Source organism: Xenopus laevis, chromosome 4L, assembly GCF_017654675.1.
Source record: "Xenopus laevis strain J_2021 chromosome 4L, Xenopus_laevis_v10.1, whole genome shotgun sequence".
In the NCBI taxonomy this organism is placed as follows: Eukaryota; Metazoa; Chordata; class Amphibia; order Anura; family Pipidae; genus Xenopus; species Xenopus laevis.
In genome coordinates this window covers 117463383-117481073 of record NC_054377.1, presented here as the reverse complement: position 1 = coordinate 117481073, position 17691 = coordinate 117463383, and the positions used below count along the sequence as shown (strand labels likewise).

General features: G+C 35.7%; 1 protein-coding gene across 7 annotated transcripts in view; it reads left to right on the top strand.

The window, feature by feature from the left end:
- The first annotated feature begins 1721 nt into the window (after positions 1–1721).
- Positions 1722–17691, top strand: part of prg4.L (proteoglycan 4 L homeolog) — a 39950-nt gene continuing 23980 nt past the window's right edge. The window contains exons 1-8 of one of the 7 annotated variants that reach the window (XM_041590699.1): positions 1722–1837; positions 3013–3096; positions 8645–8767; positions 10433–10549; positions 12861–12965; positions 13332–13433; positions 15528–15668; positions 15911–16045. In XM_041590699.1, coding sequence (XP_041446633.1) covers positions 3024–3096; positions 8645–8767; positions 10433–10549; positions 12861–12965; positions 13332–13433; positions 15528–15668; positions 15911–16045 — 796 coding nt within the window. In that variant the 5' untranslated portion in view covers positions 1722–1837; positions 3013–3023. Of the gene's footprint in view, positions 1838–3012; positions 3097–8644; positions 8768–10432; positions 10550–12860; positions 12966–13331; positions 13434–14100; positions 14508–14725; positions 14928–15527; positions 15669–15910; positions 16046–17691 lie in introns of those variants that run through there. The other 6 variants (XM_041590696.1, XM_041590700.1, XM_041590701.1 and 3 more) reach the window with 6 other exon arrangements.

Here is a 17691-nt window from a genome sequence, read left to right as displayed (position 1 = left end):
CACATCTGAGAGTCAACAACTCTAAGGAGTCTATTTGCTAACATTCAGATTTCCCTTTATTCACAATTCATATTGTTTTTTTTATTTCTCTAAGACTCCAAAACTTCAAGATTTATTAAGTGTAAAAGCCACAAAAAAAACGTCATGCAAAACTTCTCCAAGTAAAAGCAGTTGAGGTCCCATAGAAGTCAATCCTATTGGACTTTTTTTAGTCATTCAGACTTTTAGAGGTTTTTGGATTTTTTTCCATTTGTAATTGTCAGTAAAAATTTAATTTTTAGAAGTTTTATAGATATTCAAGGGGTTTTTTTTTCGGATCGTTCAGCACTTTTTTTCCTTTCATACTTTCTATATATTTTATTAACTTTCATGGCATTAGTGATTTTAGAGAAATACCCTTTGTAATAAAAGGCACTATATTTGCCCAGGGGTGGTACCTAATAGCAACCAATAGGATGTTTGCTTTTAAACAGGTGAACAGGAAATGCTACCTGCTGATTGGTTGCTACTGCTCCTGGGCAAACTTAGAGTGTCTTTTGTTACATAACGCCCATACCCCCACATGTAATAAAAGGCACTAAGTTTGCACAGGAGCAGTAACCAGTAGCAACCAATAAGATGTTTGCTTTTAAACATGTGGCCAGGAAATTCTACCTGCTGATTGGTTGCTATAGGTTACTGCCCCTGGGCAAAATTAGTGCCTTTAATTACATAACCCCAATAGAGTTTAATCGTGGTTTCAAAAAGCTCTAATACCACTAAAATTCGACGTTTAGTAACTTGGCCTCTAAGGTTAACTGAATATGAGAATTGTATAGACAGGTAGGGCTGCTGACAATCTGAGTGTTCTTCAATAGGACCTGTTGAATAGTGATGGGCGAATTTGCGCCGATATATTTGTGAATTTGCTGCGAAATTTGCAATACGGTGAAAAATTTGTGAAACAGTGCCAGCGTCCGTTTTTTGACGCCGGCGTCCCTTTTTTGGATGCCGGTGCACATTCGCCGGCGAAAAACGGACGCCGGTGAATTTCCGCCATGAATTTTCACTAATTTATTTGCCGGCTGCAAATCGCGCAAATTCGTGGCTGCCAAATAAATTCGCCCATCACTACTGTTGAACTGAAAGCCGACTAATAGCACTGTAAAATGACACTCAATATCTAAGCAACCATTACAAAAAGCAAAAAGAACCTCACAACCACCTTTACATGAGACACCATGAAACAATACAGATAGTAAAGGTGACACATTTGAGAAATATGCCTCAGGAACATTTTCTGCCAAAGCTACTTGCATTTAAAATGAATTAAATGTGAAAACAACAAGCTTTCCCAGGTGAGGGGGTGTCTGTCATTCCTAAGAGACATGTCATTGAAAAGATATCAATGAAGAAATGTCTGATGTTGGACCTTCTTACCCCTTTTATCCTGTTGTTTCCATAAACATAGCAATGCATCACCACTGTAATAACATATGAAATGCAGAGTGTTTGCTACAAGAAAATATCTTTCTACGTTCATTGCAAAATGATCTGTAACTGAACCAGGTCTCCCAGAAGCCCTTCATTGTCTGGTTGGCTCAAGAAATATTGATAAAAATACTAAACTGATTATCTCACTTGTAATTCTATGTGTCACACACTATTGCTCAATGCAATTGACTTTGCTGCATTTTCCAGCAGCAGTGGAAAGCTAAGTTTCATTAAATCAGAGGTCAACACCCATTTCCACTAAGCTTTTCTGTGACTGGTTGTGACCAATATACAGTATTTACAGCACTATATAATCCAACGTGTCCAGCGTGGGAACACAGCTTCACTGTTTCTTCCATACAAGGTGAGTGCAGACTATCAGTAATGCATCACTCCTGACTTCATATGATGTATATAGGGAGAGGAATGGATTCTTTTATTAATACTTATATTTTGCAATTCATTTTAAAGGGGAGTTGTCTTGAAAATCTATCTCGAAAATCATTTTAACTTCCTCTGTTGAAAATGTTCTTTAAATGTACCAATTGTGAAATAATCAGACGAGACATTGAAGAGTAACTTTTATTTAACTGATTATTTAAGGAACTGTATAGCATTTCTGAAGCTGAATTGAAGCTTTGCATTTTAGTAATGTCAGGGCTGTATTTTAGAGCTGCTCTAGCTCCAAAAAGACAATGATTTCCGTGAAATAAAGAGCAACCCCAAGACATCACATCCTAGGAATGGCACTTCCGCATCACTTAGAATTTTCAATGGGCAGGTGTCAGTATCACTTTAAAAAAAAAAAACCTTCAAAGAATAAATAAAGTAAAGCTAAATGATATGAAAATAATTGAATAACTTTCTGGATAAAGGGTTTCTGGATAACGGATCCCAAATCTGTATATAAAAACAAACAAAACTGCTGCACTCTCAGGATTTAAAAAAAAAAAATGACCAAAAGAAGTTTATTTGGATTAAAAACACATGCAGAATAGTCAACATTTTGGCCCTATACTTAGACTTTCATCAGGAGAATGTAGAGAAGTAACAAAAAACTTTTTTTACATTTCTGATGAAGGTCTGGGAATAGGACCAAAACGTTGAATACTCTGCATGTGCTCTAGCTAAATAAACTTCTTTTGGTACTTTTTTAAATCTCTTGTAACTGTGGCACCCAGTTATATATGTAGTATATGGTGTGCACTATGTATTGTATATATGGTATATATATATATTATTAACATGTCATATATATTGTAAGTGTTAAGGAAGTGGTTGTCATTTGCACCACTCACTTCCTTCGAATCAGATCTCTCTATAAAAGTTTACACTGAGGAATGCTACAACGTTTTAGGTTTTTTTTATATAAAGTTCTTGTTTTTACCTTTAGTGCCCCTTGTTACAATGGATATCAATACTCTATCATTACTTTAAATCCATCTTTTTTAATTACTATGAAAGTAGACTGGTTTATTCTACATCCAATTTATTTTACAAGTATTTTTCTGCTAACTTTAATTGTATTGTGTTCTGCAGGAATTCTTATAATGGAAAGGATATATTATATCACACAAGTTGCTGTTGGCCTTTTAATCTGCTTCTCTGTGGTGTCAGCTCAAGGTAAGTTCCAGTTAATGATATGGCAGTGTAAGGGTCATCTAAAAGTTAATTTTACTAGGCAGATATGATGCCCTGTGTTACATGGTAATTATGGGTCTAAGGAATCTCTAGGATGAGATTTTGGATAATGTAAGATTATTATAACATTTTTAGTATACTTGTGGCATACTGCATTTCATTACAATGTACTGGATTGTAAATGTTTCATTAGATGATTAAATCTCACTATAATTATATATCCAAGGCTTCATTCTGTACTTTCGTCCTTAAACCTATAGCAATGTATAAGGGTGTAACTTACTGAGAGCTCAGATTCTTCTTTCTATGGACAGTTACATGTACGTAAGAGCTAATCATATCTACAGATTTGCAGTAGGCAATAAAACAACATCACTGAAAGAGGACGGTGCTGCTTGTGCTTCTGATGGAAAATGTTTCAGCAAAGACAATTAGAATGGCAGCTACAAATATTACGTATAAATAAATATTTAGTTCTAGAACATATTGCAATGTATTCAACAATGTGAACTTGCTTTAAAGTGTTAATATGGGAATGTAAATTGATGTATTTGGTGAGCCAAAAAGAAACAGGTGCTCATTCCACTTATTTGTTGCAAGCACAGAACGTACAGGTCTAAGTGGAAAGATTTGTTTGTATTCAGTACCTGTGTGCTCAGTTGATGGGGTGCTTGTGGCTTTGAGTGCTACCTATTGAATTCTGAGTCAAGTGCTTATTTGCATTCATTTGTTCTGTTTGCTGTCTCAAGCAGTTACGTTAATGACATTGTGTTCCCAAATATTTATACTCTTGTCTGCAGCTTCCCACAGTTGTTAGTCTGACTTTGATTTCTAATACTACTTCTTGTTGTAATGTGTTTGTGACATTGTGGGTTTGTTTTAGTGCCATTCATGGGCAGTACAGGTTGCTGAAAGGGGCTGGTCACCTTTAAATTAACTTTAGCATTGTGAAGTTGCAGTTTGTTTTCATTTTTTATCATTTGTAGTTTTTGAGTTAGTAAGCTTTTTAATGGTTTTATTTAGCTTCAGCAGCTCTCCAGCTTGCAATTTCAGCTATCTGATTACTAGGGGCCAAATTATCCTAGCAACTATAAATTGATTTGAAGAAGAGACTGGAATATGAATAGGAAAGGCCCTGAATAGAAAGATGAGTAATAAAAAGTAGCATTAAAAATACATTTGTAGCCTTACAGAGCAGTTGTTTTTAGATGGGGTCATTTGAAAGCTGGAAAGAGTCAGAAGAAGGCAAATAATTCAAAAGCTATAAAAAAAAAAGAAAACAATGAAGGCCAATTGAAAAGTCGCGTAGAATTAACTATTCTATAACCTACTAAAAGCATGCTGTATATAATGTCTATGAACTTCTCTGTGTGTTTGACAGGGTGCATTTATTTCAGCTCCCAGTAAGATGTGCCTAAAGCAAATAAATGCAAAAATAATCTATTCCAGTAGGGTTTTAAACTAGGACAATCTAGATCATGTACCCAGGGCACTTGTAAAGGAACATTCTATTGCTGTTTCTGTAATAAGATTTTTAGTAAGAATTTCTGTTAGAGCTACACAACTTGTGCCATTCCAACTGTTTCTGGACTTCTGTTCCAAGCATGCCGTCAGCAGCTGAAGGTTAATTGCAGGCTGGATATCCCCAATATAATTTTTTATTTGACAAATTGACATTTTAACCATTCTTGCATAGCCCTGAGCAAGAAATTTGCTTAAAGTAGTTTTGGTACCCCTGCTGCCCCCTCCTACTGTGCCTCCCAGTAACAGCGAGGAGGGTCTCCCTCTGCAGCCTGAGTTGTTCTGCTCCAATTCCAGCACAAAGTCAACCCTCTAGTTCAGTTTTTGAAATGAAATATACCCTATAGGACTTCATAGAATGCTTTATCCCCCTGTTCTGAACAGTGAACTGCCAGCGTAATTATAGATATACTGTACAGTAGGTGAATATATACAGTATCTATACACTGTAGTGGATGATGGCAAAACAACATTTACTTAGCCCCTGAGAGAATGGAGGAAAGATAACCTCATTTTGGAAAGTTTGATGTTGGCATAACATATGTCTATAATCACTGGTCTTAAATTTATGGGAAAATGTAAGCATTTCAGAATTTGTCTCGTTTTTAATATGCCTTAAGTGGGTGTGTTATAAATGACCAAAGCTTTTTAACTGCGCATTTGTACGGCTTGTTGTCCTTCTGTATGTTTGTCTTGGCCCTGCCGGCTGACTGTGAGTGATTGCTTAGGAATTATCTCAGTCTTGTTTTATACAAACCTTAAACAAGACTTCAGGCATACCTTCAAACCTAGAAAGTATGTTATAAATGGCTTACATATGGTTATGTAACAAAATCAAACCCCTTTTAATGATTAATCCCAGCAGTGTATTATTACTCATAGACAGAGAATTTCACTTGATTGCTATACTGAGGGCAGAATTATCGTAGGTGGTATTGTTTTATGGTATAATTTAGCATTTGTTCCCATAGATCAAATGCTTTACCCATCTCTACTATAGGCCAAATTGCCCTGACTCTGTCTGGATCCAGGGTCACACTAAGTTGCTGCCTGCCCTGATCTCAGCCTGTTTATAAAATTCCCCTGTCTGCCATTTGTCCTGAACTTTGGCCAAGACTCTGGTGTCATTTCCTGTCTACCCCTGTTACTCTGTTGACAGGCTGTTTTGTTACAGTGGTCCTGGCTCCGAAAGTCTAGTACTCCAAAAGAGTTTTGTGAACATGGTAATTCCTGCCAGGGTTTTTACGCAAAGGAATTAAACTTCAGTTTCACCATCAGCTATTTTCCTTTAGTGCAGACTTCTTTTTTTGTAGTTCAAGGAACTCTTGGACCATAGTTCGGACTATACAAACCTTTGTTAGCAATGTGATATCTCTAGCTATGCTATTATGTTCTACATGGTCAAAGGCTTTATCTTTGTCAGTGAAGCAGAAAAAAAAAATAAATGTTTTTCTAGAATCTCGTTGTGAATATTATAATCTTGTTATCACTAATACTTTCTAGGACTCATTTAACTTCAATGCCAAAAATGTATGATTACAAATCAGGAAACATACCATATGTGTGATGCTTGGGTCCCTCACATATATAAAAATCCTTTATGTGTTCCTACTATCTCTTAATGATTCCTAAGACTTCCCTTATAACATGCTAATTTTTGTTGGAAGATATAAGTAATTTCTTATTATCTTATTATTAATTTCTTATTATCTTATTGAAAGCATCTATTGTTTTTTTCCTTTGTGTTGTTTTTATTATATTGTTTAGTCATTATAAGTTGTTTGAGTTGATGTTCTTCAGAATATGTATGCTGGTTCTTCAGAACTTTACATTCAGCTGGACATATCTTTTTCTAGTCCAACCTTTGCTGTCCTTTTCTCCAAAGTATTAGCAGTCAATTTACCTTGCTCATGTTCTTGTCCTGTTTGGGATGAGACTTGTTGCTGCCTCGCCAATGATGTCTTCAACTTCTGACCATCATAAACTTGTAGTCTGTGTCTAGTTAGTCTGATGGCATTTTATTAGAACCATTTTATGGTTATGAGAACCATCTATAGAGTCATCTCTTGGATTGTTGGATGAGGGTATTTGTTATGACTCAAGAATTATCTTGAAAGAGGTCAACCAGTTCATCACCAAATTCATTCAAGACCAAACCTGCTAGTTAAATTGTGGCAACCAGTCTTAGCATTCCAGTTATGAATGATGAACATTACATTTGTTTTTGTTTTTTTGGTGCTGTGTCTAGAAGGTGCTACAGATCTTCAAAGAGCTATTCCAGTTTAACCTCTTCCACATTAGTTATTGTGTATGGTATAACTCAAACTACATTTTAATGAATATGAGGGCTATTTAGGGACTCCTGCAAATACCATGTCTGTAGTAAAATCTGGTGATTGTCTGATGTGAGGTTACCTGTCCCAGTCCATTGACGTTCTTTTATTCTAAAGTTGTCGATTTTCAATCATAAACCTCAACTTCAACCACATCATGTTAGTGGTTTATAATTGTTTTCCTCTATTTTTTGCACTCTAGATAAACTCTTAAGTAATCAAGTAACATGCACTACTTGTACTTGCCCTCTCTTCCTCCCCTCTAATACTTTGGACAGTTTCTAACCTAAGAAACTCTATGGTCTATAGGATTTAGCAGAAAAATACTGGAGTTGGCTGCCGATCATTCTTAAACTATGTATAGTCCGTGTTTAACTAACATTTGTAAGTCTATTCCCACTAATCAGAAGGAGGAATCCTCTTTAAAACCACTGTTCCACAAAACCTCTCCTTTGCTCCATCCACTGGGTAGTGTTATCTTATTCACTCAGTCATACAAATATTTCTTCAGATGTTGACACACAATTTCTTCAGCAAAATGGCAACAGACCTTCAACTAGTAATTTGCTTCAGACCTCAGCCTGGTCACCTGTCTATGACCATTCAGCAATTCCCAACTTTAATTTTAGCCAAGATCCTTTCAATGTTTGTGAAGATAATCATTTTCTTTCAGCCTGCTGCAATTCAATATAAACAAAGCATGTGGTTGTGTCTGAGCAAGCATAAAAGTATGGGAAATAATGCACATGGTTAGCAAATTTTAATTTCATACAGATATATGTGTTATTTAACATTGTTTCATTTTTTTGATTCTTATTATACAGCGAGCTGAATTCCGCACACTTGTAAAAGTGTTGTTTATGCTAATTTGTTTCTGTCCAAAGCCTGGCCATGAATTATATTATAGAAGTAATGAATTAAGGTACAATAGAGTTGAATGCAGCATATTCCAGTCAACTGAGATCATTAAGATACTTGTAATACTTTTATTTGCACTGTATGTCAGTTTGCTGGATGGTGCTTTGGAATGCTGTATCTGATTAATTCATTACTGCATATCTTCTGGGTTTATTATTTTTAGTTAATATAAAACTTTAACCTTCAATATTATTATAGCATGAAAAGGTTACATAAATCCTACAATAAAACTACATAAGCAAATGCATAGAAATATTTTGCTGTGTCACATCCAGAGTGTCCTTAAGATGGGTAAACACATGCCTATAACATTAACCAGTTTCAAACCAAGGGTCTTGCTACTTCTCTACTAACCCATATCAATCAACCAGCAGGTACTGTAGCTTTTACTGGTCAGCTATTTGAGAAAACACCTTTGGTTGGTTGCTATGCGTTTCTAGATGTTGGGAAACAAGAGCTTACCCCAAAACCATCTGACATGTGCCTTATAATAAGCTGATTTCTTAACTCTTCTGAGATTTAAATTCTTGGTTTTTTGTAAATGAGCCTTGGCAGAATGGACATAAAAGCTCACCCACCTCATCTAAATGTTTGGTAGAGAGTGGAACTTATTGAATCAGGGCCTGTATACAAAATTAGGTCCACCCTCTTTATGACGATTGGGCCTAACGATTTGCCTGTGTTTACCCAGCTTAAGTCTGGTGTATGCATTTGACAGATGTTTTGTAATTTTAGGTCATGTCTCTCTTTAATTATAGGTGAAGGAAGCTGTGTTGGGAGATGTGGTGAAGGGTATTTTCGAGGGCATTCTTGCCATTGTGATTATAACTGTATGTCTTATATGGAATGCTGCCGGGACTTCAAGGCAGTGTGCACAACAGGTAATGAGAACACTCAAAGAGGTTTCCAAGAGCTCTGGTTTTAGAGTCAATATGGATACTTCAGTTGTACACTAATTTGTTTCTAAGATTACTGCTCCCTTACTTACAGTACTACAGGAAGATTATGTTGAGGTGGGCTAATAGGTAGCAAAAATACCTTTAATTTAAAATAAATACAATTAAAGCCTTATACAAATAGAAGATGTTCACATGCCAAGTGGGTTGGAGACAGACAAATGACTTCTTATACCTGTCCATCTAATTTAACCATATAATGCAACTTGCACATAGACTTTTTTGACATGAAGAGATCCAGTTAGTACCAAGTACTATATGACTCCAGACCAAGCAATGGAGTCTACTACTAATATACAAAAAGCAAAGAATATACAAATTGAACACAAATATATCGATTCATATCTCTTTACAAGACGAGGTAATGACCAGCTAAACAGCAGATAATGCTTGTGCCATTATAGGCAGTTATAAAACAATTATATAACAATGAATGCAGGAAATACCCAGAAATATGCTTATGGCCACTGTGTAAATACAAGTAAGACAAATAAAACAGGTTGGTTTCATGGTAACCTAGGATGTTTATTTTTTAACATATTTTTGCATTGAACACTGAGGGGCACATTTACCTAGGGTTGAATATCGAGGGTTAATTAACCCTCGATATTCGACCGTCGAAGTAAAATCCTTCGACTTCGAATCTTGAAGTCGAAGCATTTAGCGCTATTCCTCTGATCGAACGATCGAAGGAATAATAGTAGGAATAAACGATTCAAAGGATTTTAATCCATCGATCGAAGGATATTCCTTCGATCAGAAAATTGTTAGGAAGCCTATGGGGACCTTCCCCATAGGCTAACATTGGCCTCGGTAGGTTTTAGGTGGCGAACTAGGGGGTCAAAGAATTTTTTAAAGAGACAGTACTTCGACTATCGAATGGTCGAATGGTCGAACTATTTTTCCACTATTCCTTCACTCGAGATAAGTAAATGGGCCCCTGAAAATAATACTTGGTCAAAAGGATGAATACATTTGAATGTGTTTTGAGCTGAATAGCAAATCACAGGATCTCCACCCAGCTCAGCTGCAAAGGGTACCCTAGGATCTGCAATTGGGCAATATGGAAAGTTTTAGGACTATGGAGTATTGGAGTCATTCTAAAATTCTTGTTTTGCTGTAATTGAATCCAATGGAGAGCATTTGGCATTGCCTTCCACAACTTCTTGGAGTCACCTTACAGTGACATGGCTACTTCCACTCCATCCTTAACAAGAACAATAAACACAGGAGCCTACACTGTATATTCTGAAAGATGTCAATTTAGTAATAATTAAAAGTAAAGTAAAAAAAATAAAAGTTTTTTTTGAATGTCATTCTTGATTTCCTGGGAAGCTGAAAGGAATTAATAGCAGGTATATTAAATCCAAAGTTGTAAGACATTTGTCAGGGGGACGTTGGTTGGATTTCCTGATATATACATGGGAACTAACAAAAATAGATACCTTATGTAAACATGGTATGAGACTGGAGCACTGAAATGTACAGCTATTGACCCAAAATTGTGTTGCATGCATTTATTATACTTGAAAACTTGTTCAGCTCAGCAACTTCCTAGAGACTTAGCGTCTCTTTATGAATTTCATGCAGAAAACTCCTGCCGTGGAAGATGCCATGAAGGCTTCATAAGGGGACAGGCGTGTGATTGCGACCCCAACTGTTTGAATTATGGCAAGTGCTGTCCAGACTATGATTCTATCTGTGCTAGTAAGTACTTGTATTTTATACTGATTATGAACATGATCATTCCTCCAGGTACTTTAGAATTATCACTACAAGATACTATAAACTAAGTGAACACGAGCAGATCTTTAGAATATGTGCTGGAATTAACATGGAGTGCTTGTTTGATAAAGTGGCATTTCCATTATTTTTGGTGCATGAAAATAAAAACTGCAGTTTTGTTCAGTAATACAGAATGATTGTTTGCATGTTTTGTCAAAGTTTGATCATAAATATTTATTTACCTGCCATTTAGGCTATTGTCACATCTGGAGTTTTCTATGCTGGTGTTAAAATGCTGTCAGAGAAAACACATAGACAGAAACCAACCCATTCCTTCAGACAGTGTCAGCAATGGTTTTAACTATCACTGTGCACACACAATATCTGCAGTATCATAGGCATTTCTAAAAGATCTGTACTTCTGATTTTTCTGCATAGCTTCCATTTTCTGTCTGATGTGCTAAACTTGGTTGGACTTCCAACTAAACCACACTATTAAGCTTATTAAACTATACCAAACACCATAGCCATACGCATTTCATGCACACAGGGATGTAATAATAGGCCGCCAATATCTTGTATAAAGACCTCAACAACTTCTATGTTTTGAAACTATAGAGAAAATGCTGGAAAATTTCAGGCAACAATGACACACCTGCCCACAGATCATCAGACCACACAATCTGACCCTATTCTATATGTTTCCTATTCCACATGTTCTTAAATCCTTTAAAATGGTCAATCCTCGCAAAAGTCGCAGCTCCAGATGGAGTCTCTCCAAAAGTTCTTCAAATATGCGCAGATCTTCTGGCCGAAACCTACACAGACATCATCAATGCTTCCCTTAAGCAAGCCTTAGTACCCCACTGTTTCAAGACCTCTATGACTACACCTGTTACATAGAAGCCGATAATCGAGGGCCTCATTACTAAAGACCCATAGCATTAACACCAGTTGCTATGAAGTAGGGATGTACCGAATCCACTTTTTTGGATTCGGCCGAACCCCCAAATCCTTCATGAAAGATTAATTAGGGGTGGGAAGGGGAAAACATTTTTTACTTTCTTGATTTCTTACAAAAAGTCACGCAATTGCCTTCCCTGCCCATAATTTGCATATGCAAATTAGGATTCGGTTCGGCCAGGCAGAAGGATTCGGGCGAATCCAAATCCTGCTGAAAAAGGCCGAATCCTGGCCGAATCCCGAACCAAATCCTGGATTCGGTGCATCCCTACTATGAAGTGCCTTAAAAAACTGATTAACTAATTCTTAATTAATTAATTAGTTACTTATTATTGTACTCTGTAATTATATATATTATATTGCAAAAAATCTAGTTGCGTCTTACTGCCTTATGCTGCACAAGAAATTCAGATGTACTTTTAGCACAAATGGCAATAAACAACTACTTGATTTGACTTGAATATGGTTAAGGGCCTGTGCGCATGAAACATGTAACGCTATAGTGTGTCCTACATTTTGGACATAAAGCTCTACTTTTCCATTAAATTGCTTTTTGTGGGTTTTGCTTAAGAGCCTGATTAATCTAGTTTGCCTCCCTAAGTAAATCTGGCCCAGAGCACCCAGACCCCATGTCTCTGATGAGACCCCCTTACTGATCAGACCACTTCTTCCTTCATATTTACCTTGTGTTTTTATAAAACATACCCTTCCTGAACTGATTCCCCACTCAACCATGGATACTGCTCCACCAAGATCACATAAAACGACCTACTTTAGTTCTACCTGTGCAACAGTCTCAATCTTTCTCTGCTACTGATACTGGTATCTGTGGGATTTAGATTTTAGTTCTTATTGTAGGTTATTTAAGAGAGCTGGCCTAGTTATGTGTTAAAGTTGAAGGTTAGAAAATAAAGTATTGGTGATTGCTTTAAGGGTGTAGTTGGTGAACCAGATTTTTCTAATCTGGTTCAATATTTTTCCCTAGCCTACATACATATATCCATCCAATATGCTTTGTATATCCTTTTTATCCCTAAAACAAAACAAGCAAGCCCCTGGGAATCTTCCTGTTCCATAATGCTGGTGGTGAAAAGCACATTTGTTTCAAAATGTGGAACGTTCTGTCAATTTATTGAAAAACTATATATATATTTATATACAGCAGTAAAAAATATTTTTCATAAAGGCACAGAATTATAATGAACACATATGAATTAATCACATAAAAGTCAACCAGCTTTTATATAAATATAATCAATAAATTATAAACAAAACATTTAAGCATGTATTTTTTATTGGGATATTTTCCTTATTATTTCTGTAAATACAGAACCAATTCAGAGACGCTCGCCTGCCCCACGACCCCCTGAAGAGAGAGGTAATCTACCTGATAAGGAACAAGATACTGAGAAGGAACAAGATAAAGTGCCACAAGGTAAATATTATTATTAGCATTTCTAAGAAGTCCACATCTAAACATCAGTTAGAGGTCTCTCATGCCCTATTTATAGGACTATGGAAGTCTTCAGTGACTTTTATTATCCTTATTTGGTTATAACGGGAAGATGGTGTATTAAAATTATTTCTTATTCCTATTTTCTGTGTAAAGAAAATAGACTAGGAGAATAAAGAGGTTAAGTGAGGGGGAGAAGTAAAAAGTGTTTGGAGTGTGGGCCTATAGTTTAATGTTTTCTGGTTTTGCTGGTTTAGTACAGTTGGCATCTCACTGACTTTTAGGTGTTACTAGAATCCCTTAGAATCTTAATGGTCTATGACTTATTTCATTTTTTATATGAATCAGATACAGATCAGAGAAATGGAGATCTGCCAAGGAAAGTACCTAAAAAGCCTACTAAAAACAAAATTGGTGACAAAATAGATGGTTCTGATCAGCAGCCAAAAGGTAAAACTCCTGAAAATTACAAAATAAGTGTAGGTTGTTTTAAACCTGCCTTTCTTAAATGTTTCTAAAGAATCTGAATGATTTTGGAGGAGGTGAAATATGAAACGAAGAAGGAAGTATGCATATTTATCCATAAGATATTATTCATCTTGCTTAATACCAGCATATAGCACGTTCCATTGGACTATTTATGAGAGATATTTTTTCTGGAAAAGGGATGGCTTAGAGTTTATCTGCTTTGCTGGTAACACTGGATCTCCTGGTGGTTACCATAGTTTAGTTTTCTGTAACACTGACCATCATAACTAGCTTATATATGATCATGAAGGATTTCTACAGAATCACCAATGGTTCCTTTTACCAACACACAATTAAGAGCTGTACTCCTAGGCTTTAGAATCTTCCCTCCCACTCATATGACTTTTCTGTTGCTTACACTCCAATAAGGACAACCTTTACCATTGAAATGGTCATTCCATATAATACCCAACTCCTTATTGACCAGCATTCCGAGTTACAGTATGTAAATCCGGCCCTGATTGCAAAGATAATATAGATTGGAACCTTTTAATCTGTGAAGGAAATATGTAGGTTTATGTGAAGTCACCTTGTCAAGGGTCCATCAACTTCTCTTGTGCTACTGTGTTTTGCATAATATTCTGGGTGTGGCATTAAACCGCATAAACTCTGAACACAGGAGTTTTGAAGAAGAGGAATCCAAAGAAAGAAAGGATCATGGAAAAAGAAGGTACAGATTAGTCTTAGACATGAATGTATCTCTAATGTTTCACATTATGAGATGATCAACAGCATTCACCTATTAGACATTTTTTGGGTAAAAATGTAGTTTATTTTATTTAAGGCATATATCATTCTTCACTGGAACATTACACTTCTTGGTAGTCATCAATAAATTGAAGTATGTCACCTTGAGACAATGGTAATTTTCACTGTATTTACTTATAGACCTAAAGGGAAGCAAACTATCCTCCCCTAAAAATCCTTTGGAAAAAAATCCCAAAAAAACAAGAAAGAAGAAACATAGGAAAGTTGTAGTTGCAATGGAAGAAACAGGTGAACAATCGACTGGATTTATGGGGGACATATATAAATAAATTATGTATTCCCCACATAGTATACTAGTATATGCATTCAATTTTTTTTATCTATATAAATCTAATACATGTATAACTGAGTATAAAAAGAGTTCATTCTTGCTAACTAATCTTCCAGTTATTCCAACCCCCCATCTGTCTTTACTAAATTCCACCTATTATTTATTAAACTATGCAAGCCGCACTCTCTTTAAGTTAATAGCAATGAGATAACCACACTGACATGTAATGAAATATTATAACTTGTATTTGCTTATAGACCTAAAAAGGAACAATTCATCCTCAAAGCTCTCTACTAAAAAGTCTATGAAAAAATATCCCAAAAATTCAAGAAAGAAGAAAAATAAGAAAGCATTAATGCCAAAAGAAGACACAGAAGGTGACTAAATAGGGGTTCACCAGTAACTATATATGTATATATACATATACATATATCTCAGCTCCTCTTTTCACTTCTTAATCTTACATGGTGGCATTGGCCACTACGCGTGTGTTCCGTCTGTCCTCTTGACTTCTTGTGCTCAGTATTAAGCTCTCTATGTAATAATAAGCATTAACTCTAATCCAGATGCCAACGAAAAAGCACCTTCCTCTCCAAGTTTAAAACCATCATCAAGAAAAAAGAACAAAAAAAGGAAAGTTAAAATTACTACCGTTAAACCAGCAAAAAGGAGAAGGAAGATTATAATACAATATGAAGATGAACCAGAAGGTATTTAGGAAAAATGGGCATGTTTGGGGGTAGAATTTCTGCCCACAAAGAACACAGATTTGAGCAAAACCAAGTACAGCTCAGATCTCTGTGCCCTAGACCAACCGGTACTTTGCTTGTCCGTTTTTCTATGTTGTACTCTGGGTTCGGTGGGCAAAATATTTTGTACCCACAGGTTATTTTATATTTGGCATATGTAACTAATAAACTCAAACTTGAGTCATTTTGTGTTTTTTTTCTCAAAGCCATTCTTGTTTTGTGTTCCAGAGCCTGACCAGGACTCAACAACACCACCCCCAAACGTCATAACCCCACAACCAGTGAAAGAGAAAAAGCAACCACCTAAAAAACCTAAAATCCCAAAGAAGAAACCCAAGAAACTTGTAGAGACAGAGGAGGACATTGAAGGTATTTTTAATACCAGTTTTGACAAAATAAAATATATAAACCTCAGAAAACTGATTCTGTACTGTTATTGGCTACACGTGCCTCAATATCATTGGTGGATTGTGAACAACTCAGCCTATGTGCAGTTTCGATTAGGGTTTTGAGGAAACATTTTCCAATAATCCTTATATATCATAAATACAAAATGCCATTTATAGAAATAATGTATATATTTTTAATGTTTATGTTTTTCTTTTTAATAGAAACAGAGGAAAATGAGACATCATCTATGTTTTCTACTACTCGGACGAAGGGGACCACAATAAAACGAACTAGAAAAGACCCAAAGAAAAAGAAGCCAAAAGATAAAAAATTGAATCCAAAGGCAAATGCAACAGGTATACAATGACGACTCACAGTTGAAGCCCAGTTGAAGCGTCAGTATTGCCGTGCACAGAAAAAGTGTCGCACATCAAAATTATTCAGACGCCCATTGACTTTAATGCATTTGGACCAAATATTCACATGTATAAAAATTTACACCTGCGTCAAAATTGATGTGCATCAAAATTATTTTGACTACCATTGACTTCAATGTGTTTTGCAAATTTCGCTGTAAATTCCCCACAGAATCGCCAATCACTAGTCACCAATATTGAGATTTGTGGTGCAACTTTTCTCAGCAAAAATCCTTAGTGCATAAAGTCTTGTTGTCTTGCCAGTTGCCATGATGCAGGATTACTGGGAATGATGCCAATACTTTACAGGCCAACTTTGTCCACTATATTATGGCATTTTTATGGCTATTTAATAAATTATAAAGTTAGTTACATTAAAAGATATCTAAGCTATTCAGCATACAGACTACATTTAAAAAGTAAATTTGATTCTATTCAAGGAACAGTAAAGAAAGTGTTTTTAAATAATTAAAACATAATGAAGTGTTTACTTGCACTGCTAAAAATGGTGTGTTTGCTTTAGAAACTCTACTATAGTTTATACAAAAAAGCTCTAGTGTAGCCTTGGGGGCAGCCATTCATGTTGAAGATGAGTTCTGTAGCATACTGTACAATAAGTTTAGCTCTTAAACAGGAAACTAAACCCATTGTATTCTATGGACATTATCTGTAGTGATGGGCAAATCTATGCAGTTTCGCTTCACCGACAAATTCGCGAATTTACAGAGAAATTCATGAAAAGGCGAAAAATTGGCGAAACGCATTGAAGTCAATGGGCGTCAAAATAATTTTGACGTGAGCATCAATTTTTATACGCATGATTATTTGGTCAAAATACATTAAAGTCATTGGGCGTCTGAATAATTTTGATGCTCAACTCGCGTCAGGCAAATGTATTCGCCCATCACTAATTATCTGCTATCTCTTATGTAACCTGTGCCATTTAGTCCTATTTCAACTTGAATGGCTACCTCCATGGCTACACAGCAGTGTATTTATATAAACTATAATTGTGTTTATGAAGCAAATACACACCAGCCTTCATGCTGCTATATTATATAGTGACTAAAGTACCCCCTCTTGTAAAATATAAGGATATTATAAGTTACAGAGGAGTTCCATGACCATATAAAAACACGAGGCCTCCAGCCTCATATTTTGCAACACTTTATTTATTATAATAAATAAATTTCAGTGAGTCATGTGACAGAAATGTCATCACTAAGCTTCGATTATAACCGCTGACATCACTAAGCTTCGATTATAACTGATGACATCACTAAGCTTCGATTATAACTGATAACATGGCTAAGCACCATTTATAAGGATATAATTTACAGGATATTCATGGCTCTTGGGTATTATAATATTATATGTAACATTATAATAATTATGAGTTTATTATAATTGTTACTCTATGAAAATTCACTTACTAATTGATAGACCTCATACCAGGCAACTTGATATTTGCTCTACAAAATATTCTTTTGGTTTGAGGTGTGGATGAGAGAGTAAGATGGGAAGAGAAAAGATGATTTGTCACATAGGAACACTACATATACTGTATGGAAATGCACTGGAAGGAG